The following is a 20,371-nucleotide window of genomic DNA, read 5'->3' on the forward strand; positions in this document are numbered from 1 at the left end:
CACACACCTCCACACACAGATTCTTTGGCCACATTCTCTGCCATGACAGCCGCCATAGATCCATTAACAGCATTCAACTGCCATTCAGTTTTCAACACGTCATTCAAACACTGGCAGTTGATCAGAAGACTTCCACTAAAAAAAACGAATATGGTAAATACATGAGGAAATAACACACAAATGACAACAAAACACTCCACATTTATTTTTTTTGCTGAAGCAGGGACAATGGCAAAGCTTCAAACATGACCTTCAAACAAAATCATCCAAAATGCAAACAGAAATGGCTAATAATAACAACAATACTAATAAGACTACTAGTAAGTCAGACAGGTGTCAAACTGACCTTTCATTGAGATCAACTTCATACTCAGACTCTTTCTGTGAAACTAGAGTACAGGTTCCAAAAATTCCCTTAACTAACAAGGCATCATATTGAAGCTAATTGTGTGAGAATCCCCCATTAAAATATCCATTTAAAATTGTAAACAAATATATAATTGTTCTCTTTCACAAAGAACATTCTAATTCATGGTGTGGAGATATTTAGTTGTGAACCCATATGTTTTGTGTTGCTGACGTTGAAGGGATGTTCCTTAAGAAAAAACTGGCATACAAGTAAAACTGTTAAACATATGACTGAATCATTTATCAATTCTGTCCCACTTTTCCAGGTTAGGCCTTTGCATTGTTTTGGTTTCAAACTAACACTTATGGACAGGGGTTGTTCACCATCTGGTAAACTTCTGCAGTCCGAGGCATTGCCACTCAGAGGTGTTAAATAGATACAGCCACCAGTGCATATTATCCTAATGATTTCTGTTTTCTCTTTCAAATTTATTCACTGGACAAAAAAAAGTAAGTACAGGCTAATCACTCATTATCCAGCTTAGTGGAAATCTGTGGTCAAAAAAACAAAACAAAGCCTTTTGGAAAATCTACTGTGATCTAACAATCTGTCTATTTTGACTATTTACTATTTCACTCATATTGCATTTCAGTATCAGAATGTGAGTATATCAAAATGTGACTATATCTCTAAAAAGCTGTGATAAGTGTATGACGATAAAATATGAGACTACAATTCCCATTCATATGCAAAGAATATGCACTACATCACAATGACATTACACCATGAGCATGAATGTGTGACATTCATTTATCCTGAATTTGGTAGGATGTGGCAAGACAGCAAGCTAACGTGAAACGTTTACAAAAATAAATGTTTGAAACAGTAGGCTACTGGGGACCAACGACCCATATCAATAACTTCAAATGACTCTGTATGCTGGGATAACTGCTCAACATGGTTACCAAAGCTGTAAGGTCTAACTGTTCTGAAGACAATTGTAAAGTTTGTCATTCTTTGAATTTCTTTTATTCAGTAAAGAAATTAAGTCAAGCACATAATGGTTGGGACGTGGTTTTAAACACAAATGTTTTTGATGGTTAAATCAAGTTGATCAAATATCTTTGTTTCACAGCATACATTATTTAAAGGAATAATAGACATTGTGCAAGTGCTTTTCCACCAAGTTTGAGGGTTTTAAATACATTGTTTATATACATAATTTTTTTTATGACCCCTTCGTCTTGCCCATTTCTGAAAACCTCACATGTACCCTGGGAGGTGATGTGTAGTTCAGTTCATGAAAACACATGGTTGAGTATCGCACTTGATCAGTCAGGGTCTTCTCAGTGAGTATTTAATGGTTAGTGTCCCTTTCCTGCTGAGAGAGAGAGAGAGAGAGAGAGAGAGAGAGAGAGAGAGAGAGAGAGAGAGAGAGACCAAGATAGAGTGAGACAGCAAGAGAGAAGAGAGAAAGTGGAGGGAAGACAATGCAATGCAAATATTCAATGCAATGTTCCTTTAAAAATGATTAGCTTATCCGAATTGACTGGGTGTTTATAGAGATTGACCTGTCTGTGTTGTTAATCAAAACTTGGAACATTGCTCATTGTGTATATGTGTGCATGCATGTGTGTGTGCAGCGAATGCTGTTGACACACTATGAGGAGCCCAGCCATGACTAGTTTAAATAATAGCTGTAACACTGTCATTTGCCCTTCAATCCATTCCCTATGAGGCTATTTCAGCTTTCTATTTAAAGTGACACTGACACCCCACAGAGTTGTTTTCCATTCCCTTTGTTTGGACTCTGGCTGTCTGGCTGAGACAACGGGTACTTGGGGGTCCAGAGAGAGAGAGACTGTCCCAAACCCTAAACTAGGCATTTCGGTCGTGTGAATACTAAAATGATACTCAAGCTGAGTCTGGTGTACAGTAACAGCATGATGGAGCAACAAGAGCAATATCTCCACTCTTTCAGTGTTAACCGAAATACCTTTGGCCTTGTTTCTAGCTATTAGTGGTAAGCTACCACAAACGCTAATACCATTAACATTTAGTGAATAAGCCTGGTGTTTGAGGTAACTTTGCTGCCTAAATCACTGGTAATCCTCCACAGCACACAGCCATAATGTGACAATGAAGCAGCTGCACTGCGGCATGCCTGGCAGCTAGCCGACATGGTATGCAGCCGTCCAGGTGGTGTGGGGTGACCTATGCAACGAGGAGGTACAACAGCCATCTCAGAAGTTCTACAGGGTTCCTTTAAACTGGAAAACAAGGTCATGGCCGGCTCCTTTTAAATATAGAGCAACATGCTCTGCCGGGTGACATTTGAGGGAGCCATGCCAAAAAAGTTCCAACAGAAGAGTTGATTTACAGAGGGCAACTATCCTGGCATAGAGAGGACAAAAAGAGTTACGACTCTGGTTTCATGGGTGGCTGTAAATCATCAGAACAGTCCACCAACTCAGAATCCCTCTATGTTTCAGGACACTGCACACACACACTTTACTTAACCTCATCTACTTTGGAGGAGGGGATGTCACCAAAGGTTGGGATGAAGCTTGGTTGTACACTGGCACAGGCACACACACACACATACACACACACACATACACACACACGTGCACACGCACTGACACATTCCCAAAATGGTGGGGAAATTCATTCTTACCATTAGTGACAGATTTGATGTTGCTTCCATCAGTCACCTGTTAAATGGGGTTGTGGGACAGAATGTCAGTACAATCTCCTCATACATTTAAAATGTGTTGAACATTGTGGAAGTGCATCCTCCAATGCATTACCATGTATTCTCAATCATTTCATAGTGCCAGGTGATTCATTGTGTCTTACAGGCAATAGTTGTACATTTCTATTCATTCACAGGCCATGTGTTTAAAGGTGGGCTGTCAAGCAGTGAGGAACTGTAACAATGTACATCAACTAACTAAATGTACTTTTTTTCAAACAGAAGGTGCAGAACTTATGTCCAATGAGGGGCAAAAAGACAAAAAAATCCTGAGAAATTAATATTGTCAGTTGGCTTAATTTGACCCCAGTTGTCACTTAAGTTTCTATACATGTGCTGTGCATTATTATTATTATTGCCCCTTATGCAATGCAATCAATATGCACTCCCCGCACAATGCATGGAGCATGTCCTGGTTCTTTGTGACGGAGATAGTAAAGTGACTGTGTGTTCTTAAAGAGAACAGTGAAACTAACTAAGCGTGTCTGTGTGGTTAGTGGAGCATGCACAATGTTAAGTCACAACTCAATACTGTTACCTCCTTTCCCCATCAGTTAAGTCGACTGTATGAAAATGGGTCACAGTCACTACAAAGTCGTATGTTGAAACACACACGTATGTTGAAACATACATGACAACAATAATTTTGTTGATGTGATTGATTTCCTCACTGACCTTGGCAGGGGTAGAGCTCTTCTTGGTTTCCCATAGGCCACGCTTGTTAGTGACATCAACTGGTTTCAGGTCCTATCAACAACAATCCAGCGGTAAATCAACTTTGGAGTCCCTCCATTGAAAACCACAACCCCAATCCCTACAACCGAGAGCATTCATTGTCTCATCTAGACTGTTTTAATAATGCGGTTCAGAATGATGGTTCAGAAACCTCGGTTCATAACTTTAAGGATCACTTCTTTGTGATCATTCTTGCCTAATTGTGCACTGGGTATTGATAAATATGACAAAATACCTGTTCCAGAGAGCAGAGCAAGCAGAGGATAGGGCAGACTAATCCAGAAGGAAGGAAAATTGAAGAGGAATGCCAAGAAGAAGAAAACTGCGAAGCTAACAAAGTGGAAGAAAGGGAAAATAAATAATAACTGTACAGTATGTATTTTAACTTCATGCAGTGTTATTCAAAGTTTTTCCAGGAGAGGGAAGTGTTGTAGCATTGGCACAACAGCAGACCTATTTCCTGAACCAACACTTGAGACTAAAAATATGTCCTTGGTATATTTTGAGATAGAACAATGTGCTTTATCAAAAGTCTCTCTGCGCGAACAAATAGACTGCAATTTCTTAGAAGTGCTGGCATGATTAGCCACTAGACTGTGGGCCACACGAATAATAGAGTTCAGTGCAGGCTAATGAAACAGAGTTTGTCTAGGCACAGAGAGTTGCAGGCAGAAGTGAACCCTTGAAGAAACACTGGAATGACCTCATATAAAATATGCTGAAGACTTGAAGACTTAAGTGGTTTAGGTTATTGGTTATCATAGAGATCATATTGCCCTGAGGAAGCTGTTTTCTGAAGCTCAAACATGGAGTCACAGTGTCATTGACATTCATGTCCCCAAGGCAAAACTGTTCAAATAAGGACACAAGCTTTTGGTTGTGCCAAATGGGGGTAGGGTGTAATAGTTGATTGTTTGGAATGTCTGATTATTCAGTATCTACTGTACAGTTACTTAAGATAATCTTAAGTAATGAGGCCAATGTTGCCTTGAGGTATAGATAGGGTTTTTTTTTCGTTAACCGTTATTTGCCAGATAAACTTTTTTTTTCTTTTTTACAGTGTGTACAGTAAGAAGAGTGTTTTTTCTGTGTCTAGTGGAACGGCATTTCAAATAGGTCTCACCCCAGGCGCACTGGCTGCTGCCTTGCCCGCCTCTGGGGGTTTGGCCAGCCAGTCGTTGACACGCCCTGCAACGCCCACTTTGATACCAGCGGCATCCTGGGAAGAGGAAAGAGGAAAATAACATTGTCATACATGGCTCATAAGACTGGCCTTCCGCTTTGTCTTTCTCTCTGTTTCTCTCTCTTGTTCTCTCTCACCTTCCATTCTACTTCCGACCGCTGTCTGTCTGTCTTACTCTCTCATTCTAGCTCTGTTCCTCTCTTTTGTTCCCTTTTTCTTAATTTAACCTCTAACTCTCACGCTCACTCACTCACTCACTCACTCTCACTCTCTCTCTCTCTCTCTCTCTCTCTCTCTCTCTCTCTCTCTCTCTCTCTCTCTCTCTCTCTCTCTCTCTCTCTCTCTCTCTCTCTCTGTCCCCCTCTCCCTTCGTTCTACCTCTGACCTTATTTGTAGCAGCTGGACTCTCAGAAGCCCCTATGACGTTGCCTTTCTCCCACATATTCTTGATGCTGCGTGTGCCGCCCACAGGGAGGTCCGTGACTGGGGACTTGGGTGACTTGATGTCCTTGTTGCTCTGCAGAGACAAAGAGATATACCAATCACGAAAGGGGAAACAGCAGAGAAGACCACACCGGTTTAGAAAGAAGCCAGTTAATACAATGGAATACCGTGCGTGGATCTGAATGAACATGTAGCTGTTACCAGTGTCTTCTCACCTGGATGGCAGTAGTGTATTGTTCCAGTCTGTTGCCTATTTTGGAGACAATAGGAGTGTGCGATGTCCTGACTGAACTGCTGTAAATATATAAGTACATGACATATTAGCATGACAGCAAATTCTGGAGGTGAGGTACAGAAGCCATACAGTTTTTGCAGTCGATTAGGTTTATGTAAAACATCCCCAGTGGATATAAGAAGATATTGGACTAGGATTATGAGAAAATTCTGAACACTCACCTCTTCTGGGCTGACTTGTTCAGGAACTCTGCCCTCTCCCCAATCTGTAAACATAGAGGAGTGCACTGTAGTAAGTGGTTGTCGCTGTTAATACATATTAACATGCAACACCCAAATACTTGTTGCATTAACACATCACAAAGCTACTTTTTCTCTTTTTCTCTCTCCCGGACCCACTAAGCCCTTTCTCTCTTTCTCTGAACCATGTTTACCCCCTCACGCTTCCTTCATACCTCCTTATCAAACCCATTATACCCATTCTTGGGCAGAACCTTGTGATGGTGATTGACTTCTGTGCTGAGGATTTAGGCTGTCAGAGTGCCAGTGTAAGCAGGGTCTTGTCAGACCTCTGGCCAGCAGGCTGGGAACCTAAACTGCTGCTTGTGATAAATGGCAACTCAAATCACACATGCACACAGTAGGCACGCACACACAGGCGCATACACAGATGCATTCAAACACACGCAGAAACACACATACACACACACTTTTCCAAAGAACCCTACACAATTTTGGAAAGATAGGAAATTCCCCAAGTCTGAGGGCCCTCTAAACACTCATATGTAAGCATACTTTGAAGCAACATTATCAGTAGTTCATTTTTGATAAAGAAAACTTTTTCAGGTACTTAGAGAACACATACTGTAGAATCACAACTCTGAGGACAGAACATGGCCACTTATACTATACCAAATAAAAAAAGAGACACCTTTTGTATGATACCATAGACTGTTTTTACTTATGGTCCCTGGTATCCTGGCCCAGGGTGACGGTGAGTAGGCTACCCACCTTAGAGGAGCCCTTGGGGGTGAGACACGAGAAGGCCAGCTTTGCGTCGGCAGATCCCTCCCCCATTTGCTTCTTCTTCTCCACAGCCTCTGCTCTCCTTCGCTCTATCTCCTCCTTCATCTTCCTCCTCTCCTCCTGTCAGAACCAAACCGAGGTACTGTTGTTATGTGCATGTGCATTCACGGTAGTACGAGGTCATTCTTTTTTGTCCTGTGAGAAAACCCTTTTGTTTTATCACAGTAGTGGTTCTACCTTGCACCAAGTGGGGTGGAGTTTACAAAGGGTTTTCGAAACAGTACACCTTATTGTTTAAGGTAGCATAGGGAACTGTTGGGTTTGACATTGCGGCCACAAGAGTTTTCTTAGGTTTCAGACTTCACCTGCTCTTTGGCCTTCTTCTCTGCCATTTCCTCTTTCTTCTGTCTTTCCTCCTCCTCTATGATCTTCCTCCTCTCCTCCCTCTTCTTCTTCAGTTCCCCCACCTCTGCCTCTGCTTCCTGATGCTTTTGCTTCATCTTCTCCAACTCCTTGCTCTCTGCATCGTCGCGGCGACGCTTCAACTCCTCCAGCTTACGCTCCGCTTCCTGACGCTTCAGGTCCTCTGCTTCAGTGGAGCCGGTGGTGCCAGGGCTACAACACACACACACACACACATACAGGGATGTGAAAGTTTCTATGAACAGCCCTGACAATGTATTTTTTCTCTTTCAATTTACACCCAATAAGCATGGACATGGACTTTGTCAAAGAACATAGAATAACACATTGAGTTATACTATTTTTGTAATTCTATCAAACTCTACTATCTCTGTCTGTCTTTTTAAACCCCCCCCCCCCCCCCCAGCATCTACGAGTGTGAAATATACGTAAAGTATGCATCAGTATGGCATCTCATCTGCAGTGTGATCCTATCTGACACCCCCTACCTTAGGGTTCTTTCTGGTTTCTTGTTTTTGGACACACTATTGTCATGGAGACCTCCATTCTGCTGCTGTGTGGAAAACATCGAGTGAGACTTATTATGCAATTTACTCTACTGTACAACTTCCTACTTTACTTTTCAGCTTAACTTCTCAGTCAGATACAAAAAATAAATGTTCTTCAAAGTAAATGTTTTTAATTGTACCTTCTCCCGTAGGCCAAGTTTGTGTGGCTTTTCCTCAACAACCTGATGGAAACAGTCGAAGAAAAAGAGAAAGGTCAAACACGGATAACAACTAGTGTTTAAGGGCACAGAGCAATGCGGAAGCCAGTCCAAATGCCACACACTGCAGTGGTCAAGCCTGCAAAGTGAATGCAATGTAGATGCTGGCTGATGCAGAACACACACACACACTCTGTGAAAACACTGTGACTTGTCGGGGACATAAAACATCCAGACTGATCCATGAAGCAAGTGGCATTCCCTGAACACACTGTGATCTGTGAGCACACCTTGAAGTGAAAGATTCTAAAATTCGACCAAGTTTCACATGGCCCTAAGCATCACACAGACGCCTCCCGATTCCTTACTTTCTGGGCTTTTTCTTCAGCTTTTTTGGATAACTGAGACTTTGCTTCAGCCTCCTTCTTTGCTTTTTGAGCTTTTTCTTCCATCTCTTTCTTCTCTTTTAAGGCTTTTTCTTCTTCTTTCTTAGCTTTGGTCTGTGCTTCTTTTTTTGCTTTTTCCTCTGCTTCTTGCTTTGCCTTCTCCTGTGCTTCTTTCTTAGCTTTCTCCTCTGCCTCTTTCTTCAATTTCTGCTCCAGTTCTTTCTTCTGTTTTTCTTCTTCTCTTTTTGCATTTTCTTCTGCCTCTTTCTTAGATTTCTGCTCTAATTCTTTCTTCATTTTTTCTTCTGATTCGTTCTTGGATTTTTCTTCGGCTTTTCTTCTTTCCATTTCCTCCGCTTCTCTTCTAGCTGTTTCTTCTGCTTCTCTCTTGGCCTTTTCCTCTGCTTCTCTCTGCAATGTTTCTGTCTCATCTTCCTTTACCTCTTCTTCCTTCTCTACATTTGTTTTCTCTACCTCTCTGTCTGATACTACCGGCTTCTCCTCAACCTCCTCCTATAAGATAAGGTACATTCATTTTTCTCTCAGTTTCAGTAAACACATTTTGCATTAGGGTTACAACAAAAAACATACTGAAATGACATGTCATTCAATTTTGAACTGGAGACATACTTTAAAGTGTACATACTGTAGATGAACCGTTACCTGTTCTCTCAAAGACCTACTTGGTCTCTCCTCCTCCACCTCTTCCTCATTCTTCTCCTCTGCCTTCTTTGGCTCTGGCTCAGGAACAGGTTCACACTCCTCCTCTTTCAGGGGTTCTTTCTGCACCTTCACTTCCTCCTTCTGCTCCTCCTCCTCTTCTCTCCTCCAGGAGTTAGTCTCGGAGGTTACCCCTACCTCCTTCTCCTCTGCTTCTTGGTGGTGCCCCCTGTGGTTGGAGGACTGATCCTCTGGACTGACATCTGTGCCGTTGGTGGTGGTGGTGGTGATGGTGGGGTCAAACTCCTTCTGTCTCTCCAGGGCCTCCATCATCCTCTTCTGCCTGCGTTCCTCCCTCTTGGCCAGACGATCCAGCAGGACTGTGTCGTCCTCAACAACGCCCGACGAGCTCACAGCACTGACAGAAGATGACTCTGTCTCTGACACGCTGCAGTAAAGGACAAAGGTGTATGTATGTACTACACATATACTGTAACACGATTGACATGAAGATCTGTTCATTCGATCATTGTGTCCCCTGATCTACTTTGTACCTGTTGGTGTTGATAACTTCATCCACAGTGCTGCTGGAGTTTTCAGTCTCCCTGTTTTTCATTCGCTCCTCGCGAGCCAGCCTCCTCTTCTCACGGGCCCCCTCCTCGTCATCGTCATTGGTCGAACCGTAGCTCGTACTGGGAAATTATTGGGAACATTATGTTACTCTATGCTCATTGCACATTATACTGGAGGTATTCCAGGTACTGTGATGGTCAAATTATCTTCATGTAAAGGGAACTATGACACATTTTCAAGAGCGACATTTTGTACATTTTGAGGGCAAGATTTATTAGGACCTTGGTTTACAGAGTGTCATGAGATTATACAACCAAACATGGATATAGGGGAGCTGAGGAACCCTTTGTACTCTTGTTCTGAGATGACTCAACTAGTTGAAGGAACATAAACTTTGTTTACATTACCATACAGACAGATAGTGTGTAATTACTGTAGCATAGTCTATATGTTGATCCTCACCAAACTGCAATTCCCTTTAAGGACATCCCATCCCTTCAGTCCCCTCTGTATGTTGAGGTTTTGAGCTGTTATTCATGCCCAGAAAGGCCTTCACTGATGGCTGTAAGCTAGAATGACAATGTAGGTAAATGAAAGGACCCAGGTCTGTAGTTACTGTAATTCTGCCACTAGTATCCCTAATTCTTGCCGATTGTGTACAGCAAATGTAGTTCATGCCACTTTTCATTTTTGAAACTGAGAGCCAGGCATCTACAATGTTCAGATAAGAACCAACTTAAAATATTTACAATTAAAAGATGAATTAACATTATTGTCAATCAAAATGTTGACTGTGCCGATCCACAGTCCAGGGCCTCAATCCAATATCCTTCTCTACACACTGTCTTAGGATGACCTCCTGAACGATCACAGGGATAGAGAATGACTATACCCTGTCATAGTGGAGGGTTCAGAACACTCAGAAGTGGATATTTGAGATGGGGGTCACAGAGACGAAAACAACCAACAAAACCAAAGAGAGAAAGAGAGTGAAAGAGAAAAAGAAGGAGACAAAGATGGGAAGATGGAGTGAGTTAGTGGGGTGTCAGTGGCTGAGCTTTGGAACATGCCATGCCGTGTCTCGCCTTTCCTAGCCCAGGGTTTATGAGGCAGGGAGAGAGCTTGAAATGGTCCATTGATAAAGGATGGTTATTATTTCCCCCTTCTCTTCCTGACTTCTCAACAAAATGATTTACAGATGTGACTTGGAGAAGAAGAGAAGGATGAGAACCACAAGAATCCCTTCACAAAACAGAGACCGAAAAAAGAAATCTAACACAAGCTCCAAAGAAGGTTTTTCCAAAAGATAGAGGTCTGTACTCAGAGCAAACATGAGAGAAACAATTTCTCAAAACAATGTCACACAGTAGTCAACTCAAGCCTGAATCATTACAAACCAATAATAATAGCCTTCAAACCAGCAGACTGACATGAAGAATACAAAAAACAACAAAAAAGAGGTGTTAGCTAACAAGTAGGGTTAGAGTGAAAGAAGGATGGAGAGTGAGAGAGGGAGAAAAAACTTAAAGAGGGAAAGAGACAAAGAGAAAGAGTGGTAGCAAGAGAAAGGAGCTACACTAAGTTGTCAAAGTCTAGAACATTCCAGATGAATATTTAGCTCCGAAATAAAAACAGCAGTCAAAACATTCCACAGTCTGCACCATTTCCTAGGGCTGAGCTGGGCTGCAGGGAAAGAAAGAGAGCAAGAGAAAGAAGGAAAGAGAAAAAGAGAGAGAATGTGTTAGTGAGAGGGGGGCAGGGAGGTAGGGCAGGAAAGGCAGGGCAGCCTGGACAGTGAGAAAACTCTGGCACCAACCCTCTGACCCTGTCGCCAGCAGACTGGCTTCTTGGACATGATTTGGTGATTTCCCTCAATGTGTGTTAATCACTGAATTAAAGCTACTGCATGTTAACAATGCAAAACAGTACCACTCTTTCAGGTATCTGTAGGGACTGGTGTCTATCAGTTCTGGTGTCTGTCCTGCACAGTGCAGGAGAGCATCTGCTTTAGCCTGTCAGACCACAGGAGTGAGCCCTGCAAATTTCCAGACACAGCCTGGCTACATACTGCAAACTGCAGTCTGAGGCCCTCTCCAAACAACACAAGCAATTTGCTTCCCAACAAGAGAGAGAGAGGCAAAAGAGCTCATCAAGCCATCATCACCTCAGCAGCACCCAAGTCCTCTGTCAGCTAAATGAGACCAGCATGTGAATGGGCTCAGAGGCACAGACACTTACACATTCTCGATAAACATGTACCCTGACACACAAACAGTATTTGTACTTTCTTATGTGAACGTATGTATGCACACACACAAACACTGAAACTCACATGCACACGTCATAACCACTCAACATCTGTCTCTAGGCCCTTACATTTACATTTAGTCATTTAGCAGACGCTCTCGGGTGAAGTGCCTTGCCCAAGGACACAACATCATTTGACACAGCGGGGAATCGATCCGGTAACCTTCTGAGTACTAGCCCGACTCCCTCACCGCTCAGCCATCTGACTCCCTTATATGGTGCAGAATCATGCATAAAGGAAGAAATAGGAAAGGAAGAAAGGCCTTGGAAATAAAGGCCTTATGATTGTAAACTGATAGCTTGGCTGTCCCGCGCTATTAAAAACTCTAGTCGCTTTATGTGGTTCAAATGTTCCCTTCCTAAATTAATTGCTTGAACTATTTATTGAATTACTTTAAACATAACATTCATGATAAAAAGTAATTTACCAAAAAGAAAGAAAGTGTTACAGATTATATAGGAGTATTGATGTCCACTGTGACAGAATCAATGTGATATGGAAAGGCATCCACACACTCAATTTAAAAGAAACTGAACCCCAAAATATTAATACATAAAATTATTTATCATTACGTTACTACACGATTATTATTACGTGCCTTTGAAGAAGCATATTTTAATGTGCTACTCTTGTCTCTATTTCTGTGTGTGTGTGTTCGTCAACATGTGTGTGTTATATTCAGTGAAAACCACCACCTCAAAAGCCAGCTTTGCAGAGTTGCGGCTGAATATCCAAAAATGTTTGAATCTCGGTAGGGTGAAAGGAGATTTAACAGTTAGCTGCCCAGTGAGTTCAACAAAGCTGGGATGAGCTCCCAGGTTCCTGCTTGGCAGGGAGATCAGGGGACTCTAACTGAGCTTTTAAAGGCTCAGAACTCACAAAGAAAATCACAGTGGGACTTCCCAATCCTGAAATTCCACTATACCACATTTGACCCATATCAAATATAATCTCTACCTGTTAGAAGACAGTGTACGGTGTGCATTTGTCTGTTTGTGTGTTTATGTGATGTATTGTTTCGTGGGTTAGAATGCATGTGTGTCAGCGTGTATCATTGACTGTACATGCAGTACGCAGGGCCACTCACCCCTCTGCCTCGAGGCGTATCTGTTCCCTCCTCTGTCTCCTCAGCTCCATACGGCGGTCAAAGTCATCATCCATGGTGGGACGGCAAAGGTTTTTTCCTGTTTTGTCTGAAACAAGCAAATAGTCATAGGAACAGTATGATATCAGATGATGACACCCACTCATGTCATTGTCATTCCGTCATCAATCCCTCTATACAAGGACTGGCTTGGCTAAAAGCAACACAGAATAACCAAGTCTTGGTATCGCTGGCAAACTCAAAGCAATATTAACAGTTATCATCTGCATTCGTCGTTTGTCGCACAGAAAACATTCAAGCATTCAGTGTACATAACTCACAGTAGGGAGGACCACCCAAGAAACATGAAGCAAATTCATATGCTGTCTATGGGAGGGTTATGAGGGGAGAAAAGTCCCAATGTTATACAATACCTTGGCTGTAGCAGCAACGTTTAGTCCATGGGCAGCACTCCCTTCTCTCTCACTATATCACCTCGGCAGTCTGGTTTATATCTTAGCCCTGCAGCAGCACAAAGAATTCCTGTTTGCCCTTTCAGCAGCTTTAACTACCAGAAAAGGCAAAGCCTGCCTCTTCCTTCCCTCTCTTCCCCTCTCTCTTTCTCTCTTTATATTCAAGTCTTCCTCACTCTTTTTGGTCGCTCTTGCTCACCAAGTCCCTGATACGATAGCTTCTCTTTGTCTCCTCTCCTTCTTTCATGCTCCTTGCAGTATCTCTGTCTCTTTATTTATATGATTTCTTTCTTTCTCTCTTCTCAATTTAACTTTGCTCTTCTTTCCTACTATTTTTTCCCTCACCTCAAATCTAATCTATCAAGCCTCTCCTCATTTAATCTTTCTTGTCATTTCTTTCTTTCTCTTTTGCACTTCCCTATCTACCTGTTCTTTTCAGCCTGCTTTGTTTTCAGTGCTGTCACTATCTGGCTAAATTTCGAGACCATAAAGATGTTATCAAACACCATGGTTTGGCCAAAACAAACCAGCAACCTCTCCCTGGGCTCTTAGACGAGAGACTAGATGGGGGGACGCAAACATTTTAAACACATTATAGAATTATACTCTCAGTCTATTTACTATTAATCAGAGGCACACTCCTTCTAATCTCTTAGTAGTGAATCTGTATGGAGGAACACAGTCAGTGATGTAATCCCAATAAGCCCAATTCAAGAACTCCGTAACTGTAACCGGCTGATAAATGAAGTCCCTCTTCCCTGAGAGGCCAAAATATGTACTTTTATGTGCATGTTCAGAGAGTGTGCTTTCTTCAGTGAAGTGTTTTGGCCTGGTGGACAGATTCAATAATAAAAAGGCAGTTCTTTGACGGAGGGGAGTAAACAGAATTGAATTGTGGGTTAGGGTTTACAAATGACAAACTCCAATGCTATGCTAATGGCATAAGGGGACTCAGACCATCTACAATTTAGTTCTGCAATTATGAGTTGGAGTTTACAAAACACTATTTAGTGGTATTACAGAGACTGAACGGTTGTCTTCTTGTCCCATGTTCATGGCCTTGCATCCCTTATGATACTTATTTGTATTCATACTATCTACCAACTATTGTTCTCCTTTTTACTTATTTGCAACCAAGTCAGCATGCACTATCACTTGACACACCATGATAAAACCATGTATCAGCAAAGTGGGATTTCTAAGACCTGGATATTCCATTTCAGAATCATGACTTGTTTGTTAGAGAAAATAACAAAAAAGGAGAAAAGAAAACAGGCCACTTTCGGGCATTCAGTTAATTTCATAAAACTTTGTAAAAAAGGAATTAAAGAGTAACTAAACATATTGAAAGGACGTGGTGTCCAGTCATAACTCAGATGTGGGATGATGTCAGTGTTTACATGACAAAGACGACTTTTGTAAGGTTTGGAAAGGAAACTATCTTCTTTCAACTGCAGTCTTTCTCCTCTACTGAGAGGGTTGCATTTGGCTGTGCGAATGCACTATATTTACATTCATCAGTAAGTAAGTACAGGGACATTCCCCCGAGGCAAGTAGGGTGAAGTGCCTTGCCCAAGGACACAACGTAAAATGCACGACCAGGAATCGAACCGGTAACCTTCTGATTAAGAGCCCGATTCCCTAACAGCTCAGCCATCTGACCCCCATGTGTCCACAACTTAATGTATGTGCGTTTCTGTGTGTGTCTCGATAAGGTAAGATGGGGGTTGTGAACCACACAGCTGCAGGTGGCCAGGAGTCAAAGACGTCCAGTCCCTTCCATACAGCTACTAGCCAATGTTCTCTCCTATTCACACATCCTTCAGCATCATACAAAGTGTCTCTCTCAGAGCAGCTATGAGAGGTATGGCAGCTATGTGCACTCTGGCCCCCTTGTTAGAGCATAGAACCAAGCTAACCTCACTCAATAATCAGCTCAAGGGCACCTTGTGTCTGGCTTATAAGAGGTATTCTCATCCCCATCATGATTGCCATCACCATCCTTATTATCAACAGAAGTAATGGCACAGTCTATAATCGTTGAGAACAATACTACTTGATTTGCAAATATGCAATGTGGGCCTTTCAGTTCCCTGGTTCCTTAGGCTCAGTGAGAAGCCTACAAGGCCTAATGTGCAACTTCATTTTAACCCGACATTTGACACACCTTGATCCATCACTCGCCATACAGCTGCACATATATATGGGACCTATTAGGGCCGGGTTTGACAAAGGCTGTTCTGTGTTTGCTGTCAGTTCAGGGGCACTCCAGAACCTAGCTGGCTGTCCGACTGGCCAATGGCTACCATACATGTCAGGCCGCTGCTTTTACTTGAGCTTAAAGACCTGTTTGGGTTGGCTCGAGTCCAGGAGAGCCGGACGTGTGAATCTTGCCGCTGGTGTGGAGAGAGGCTTCACGCGTCAAGTTGAAAACTGCACCAGTCAAAGATGTGTTTTGTTATCCCCCGCACCTGACTGCCAAACACAGACACACACACATTCTCTCTAAGACTGTGCACAACAGTCACATCTCTCATCAGACAGGTGATCCTTCAGGAAGAGGAGGGGGGTGTTTTACATCCTTAAGTCTCACCTCTGATACAACAACAGTGATGGAAATCCTCAATTGGGTTTTACTTTGAAGTAGCTAAGACGTGTGATGAATTTATTGAACTGGTCGGTACTATATGTAGAAACAAATCAGAACCTACTGAAGTCTTAACACTGTCCTACTCCTCTGATCCCTTAAAAAACATCCAAAATGACATCATACTGTATGAACTGTGTAAGAGTCTCAAAATGTTTGGGCTTTTGAGTCCATGTTATAGATTTCCTATGTCATGTCCAGTCTTCCTGCCACAAATCATTCCCACATGACGAGGGCTGAGGACACATTCTAATTTACACATCTGTAACTGATTTGACTTACTGGGCATGTTGCCCTCTCCTCCTCTTTCCTTATTTCTCCTCCTTCTCTTGCTCCTATTTGGCCTGCTGAAACTCATGAAACACAAGGCAGGAACAGTATCAGAGCATTCCTTCTCGCTTCTTCGCTATCTTTCTTTCTTCCTTCCATGAATGACCTGCTTAGGGCATGATCGTGTCGCTGGCAATCCATCAAGTACATGATAGCATGACATTTACCAGGTACTCCGCGTGAATTTTGTCACAACATACAACCACAATTTATCATGATTCTTTTGTAGAGTGAAAAACAATAGTGACAAGGCAACCAGTCAGTTTGTTGGGCATAAAACAGTCGTGATGGGGACTAAAACTGGATGAGATGCAATCAATGTCTGCAGACTGACTTCAAGTGGGTACAAGCTGGACCATGAATCCTGTCACTTCAGAATCTGGACAAAAAGAACTTGAGGGCCAGGATCCACATCGTGGTAGGATGTGAGGATCATCGGCCAAAATCAACTGTAGCTCGAGTGAATTTAGAAAACATCTGTCTGGTCTCAAACTACCCCGTCAGTATACTGTACCTGTTCCCTATTTAATGGATTTCCTGCCAAATCTTGAGTTACCTTACATGAATAACACATTTGGAAAACATTCAAAAAACCACAATACTTGCCAAAGCTATGGAATAAAAAGAGGTTCCTGGAGGTTTGTTCAGGTCTTGCGACTAAAAGCAGTTTAGGTAGACATACAATAGGTCTTACGTGACTAGAAAATGTCATCTGGAAGTGTACAGAAAGTTCCACTGAGGGATTTTAATTTGATCAACACATAGTACTTCCTTGTGTCCCCATGCATTCCTGGGTGATATATGTTCCATGTACTATTTGTATATCAGCGCTAACAGACTACATAGATGAAAGGATCTTAATTTACAGTTTGTCAGACTGTTCATTCATCAGATAAATAAAAGAGACACAGTATAAAATTGTTACTTTTAAGTCCCTTATAAAAACATAATTGTCATTAGCGTTGGCAATTAAAGGCTCAGTCACAAATTACATCAGGGGCCAGAGAAAAATTTGCAGGCTGCTGGAAGATTTTCAGCAAAGAATGTTTCACTCTATATGGTACATGTAAAAAGTCCTCAAGACCTTTCAAAGGTGATCCAATATTCCAAAATCTGACTTAGACAATTACATTGGAAACAAACGTTACAACACAGCTACAGTACATAAATAAATGTGTCAAAGAGGCGTGTGCAATCAATTTAGAAAGCCCATGTGCATCAAGCGTGGTTTCAAACTGCCAAATATGGTAGTGTGAGGGGGAAACGATCACTGGGACACACTCTCAAAGGTTTACAAGATTCCCAGGTACCCAAGGGAGATATTTGTGTAATGTACATTAGATCATTAGTGTATGGAATGTATGGATTTGGGTACTGTACATTTCATCAGGAGTGTCGACCTGTTCAAGAAAGCCTTTGATACAGTAAGTCCATCAGCCCTTAGGTGCAGTTGTAATAAGTGGGGAACGATCAATATCTTGGAACAAACTGATGAGGGTATTCACTTTTTCCTTTCCACCTGGCCTTTCAGTGACCAAATTCATATTTTTGTAAATGTTTGTCTCAATAGCAATCTCTTAGAAACTGACAGACCTTTCTCACAAGAATACATTTGCCCAGAACACCAGCTGCAGCTCTTCTTGGAGACGTTTGTTTGTCTGTCATCATAACTGTTTCGCCTGTGATGATGAGGTTACCAAGACCTGACCTTTAAAACTGGAGCATTTTAATGGGACAGAAAAAGTCCCATCTAATGAGTGCTCTGACATTTGTTCTAAGATGGTTTATATTCAAACATATTCTTGGACTGGAGTTTCCTCCTCAAGCGAGAGCAAATAGAAATAGATGCAGCTATGTGCACTCCCTAGTTTCACATCCCATCAACTGGAATGGTCTATCCTTCCTTATAAGGAAACCCAAAGTAGGCCTACAGGCATGGTTGGTGTTGTAGTGTTGTAACTTGGCAATGAACATAAAGCATGGCTTACTCTAGAAAATACCTGTAGCTAGAATGGTCTTACATGAATAAGATATGCTCATTGTGCTAAGATATGCTCAGACAGACAGACAGATAGATATATAGATAGATAATATAGTTTCTAGTCATTTCTACACTTGGTGATGTTGGAAAAGGTTACAGCTGTTAGAGTTGTGTTAAACTCAAGTCCCACCCGTGGGATTGTGGGATGTTTTCACACAAGTACATAGCGAGAAAGGGAATATTTACTTTTATTTACTTGCAGGCCTATAGCCAAATATGTGGCTTCTCCCATCTACAACCAATGACATCTGCAGTTCACATCCAATCAATCCTCACAAGTCTGCCTGTAAACCAGGAAAATACATCAGTCCAACATTGGGAGATGAACATCATTCCAATGGCCAGTGGAGGAGTGGGTGATTTTAAGATGGCATCTTAATTGAGGCCAAAACACATTCCACATCCCCCAGGAGACAAGATCATTGTTCATCAGCAGACTACTGCTCACACACTCTAACACGTCACTCGCAGTCTCCATGCTCAATACCATCTAAGGAATAAGATCCTGACTTGGCATGTGCACTGCGGCACAGCCTATCCAATGCAAGACGCCTGTTTTATGTATGACAAACAGAGTGCAAAGTCAAATGATGGCATCCTTTAAAGCTCAGGTCAGACCAGATGGAAAAATCCATCCTTGGGGAGGGGTGGAAAAATACATTTTGATGTTGATGGGCCTAGTATAACATCTGCAAGCTACTAACTACATATTTGCAGAGACCTACATGAAGAAATGCATGGGTTTTGATGTACTCTGACTTCATAAAATAGGAATGCTCTCTTTGTCAATTCTGTCGTCCCCTGTTCTGCAGTGCAATGCATGTCCCAGAGTTCCAAACATAGCTTTGGTTACACAACTTAGTGTGTGGTTTGGATTCGGATATAGTCAGTGCCATCCAATTATATTCTGCTAGAGCCCAGCTGGGAAAAAAACTTAAAACATATTAAGTCCATTGCTGCTTTCCTTTACCTTTATTTTAATGCTCATCTCGGCTCATCAAAGTCTCTCACACTCACCAGTTGTTGGCATGAGCTCTAGGGATGTTCTAGGAAGAAATAAAATCACCCACCACAGTGATTATTTTTGATTCATATGGGTTTTCTGTTTTTGGAAAATGAAAAATATAGAACTGTCTGGTCATCACAGCTTTCAGTGTGAAAGCAATTGCCACAGCTCATGGATGACTGGCAGGGTCCAGCGCGCTAGTGTGGGGGCAAGCTACTCTGCTTTCTGAAGAGAGACCATCAGAGTCCGGAAACATTGGGCAGGACTTATAACATCCTGTCACAGCCATGCCAAGTCTTGTTAACACTAAGGAAGCAGCACCGATTGTTTCATGTACAATCCATTTCACAACACAATATGTACAGTTTAAGGAATATCTTAAACAATTTAAACAGATACGTTTCCTATTACTCGAACTGTACTGTAGTGAACTTGATAAAGACGCTATCTATTACATTGAGTGCATGCGGAGGCGTAAGGTGAGGGTCGCGCGTTCACAGTAACCGCCTACAAAACACTTCTCATGAATATTCTAGAATTATTTTAAGCACTATAACACTCATGTTTACTATGTAATATCGAAAAGGAAATAACAAAAAAATGGGTAAAAGACCATTACACTTCTTCGGAATGTTACGTTTCCTGCACCATTATCAGGGTAAACGCATCTGCAGAAGCTAAGGATGGATGGACATTATCTTTACTATAGGCTACTGATTGAAAACTTACCAGTCCTGCAGAAGTGAAGTTCGGCTGTTTCAGTTCGATGTCAGCCCTTGGGAGATGTGTGTTGTTTATATCTTGGCCACTCACACAGCGTAGTTGTGGCCCCTCCTGTCTGGCCGTTCACATTTCTGTTATGTTTACTTTGGATGGATTGATATAGCCTACTTCTTTCAGTAGGCCTACTTGTGGTCGATTGTGAGAATGAATGACCACAGACCTTACTATCTGAAATGTTTAATAAGTGGCTTGCTAAAATGCTCTGTTAGGAGTTGTATGTCAGTC

At 42.0% G+C, this 20,371-nt stretch overlaps 1 protein-coding gene across 7 annotated transcripts; it reads right to left on the bottom strand.

Moving 5' to 3' along the window:
• Positions 1-181: 181 nt before the first annotated feature.
• cald1b (caldesmon 1b) lies at positions 182-20,224 on the bottom strand. 7 transcript variants are annotated; one of them, XR_006957088.1, is made up of 17 exons: positions 16,269-16,291; positions 12,870-12,975; positions 9,456-9,593; positions 8,905-9,349; positions 8,224-8,754; positions 7,838-7,879; positions 7,638-7,702; positions 7,092-7,341; positions 6,712-6,846; positions 5,923-5,966; positions 5,682-5,760; positions 5,408-5,539; positions 4,963-5,058; positions 3,780-3,851; positions 3,643-3,667; positions 3,027-3,063; positions 182-1,727 (listed from the first exon to the last, which is right to left on the bottom strand). XR_006957088.1 is itself a non-coding variant. In XM_047034762.1 (17 exons), exons 3-17 carry the CDS (start codon positions 12,941-12,943, stop codon positions 1,714-1,716), a joined length of 2,157 nt encoding a protein of 718 aa, XP_046890718.1. In that variant the 5' UTR covers positions 12,944-12,975; positions 13,301-13,388; positions 20,093-20,221; the 3' UTR covers positions 182-1,713. The 7 variants fall into 7 exon arrangements, 5 of the variants coding, with proteins under 5 accessions (XP_046890718.1, XP_046890719.1, XP_046890717.1 ...); XR_006957087.1 differs by having other exon boundaries at positions 182-1,730; XM_047034762.1 differs by lacking the exons at positions 3,643-3,667; positions 16,269-16,291 and adding exons at positions 13,301-13,388; positions 20,093-20,221 and having other exon boundaries at positions 182-1,730.
• Between the last annotated feature and the right edge of the window lie 147 nt (positions 20,225-20,371).

Source organism: Hypomesus transpacificus, chromosome 14, assembly GCF_021917145.1.
Source record: "Hypomesus transpacificus isolate Combined female chromosome 14, fHypTra1, whole genome shotgun sequence".
Taxonomy (NCBI): domain Eukaryota; kingdom Metazoa; phylum Chordata; class Actinopteri; order Osmeriformes; family Osmeridae; genus Hypomesus; species Hypomesus transpacificus.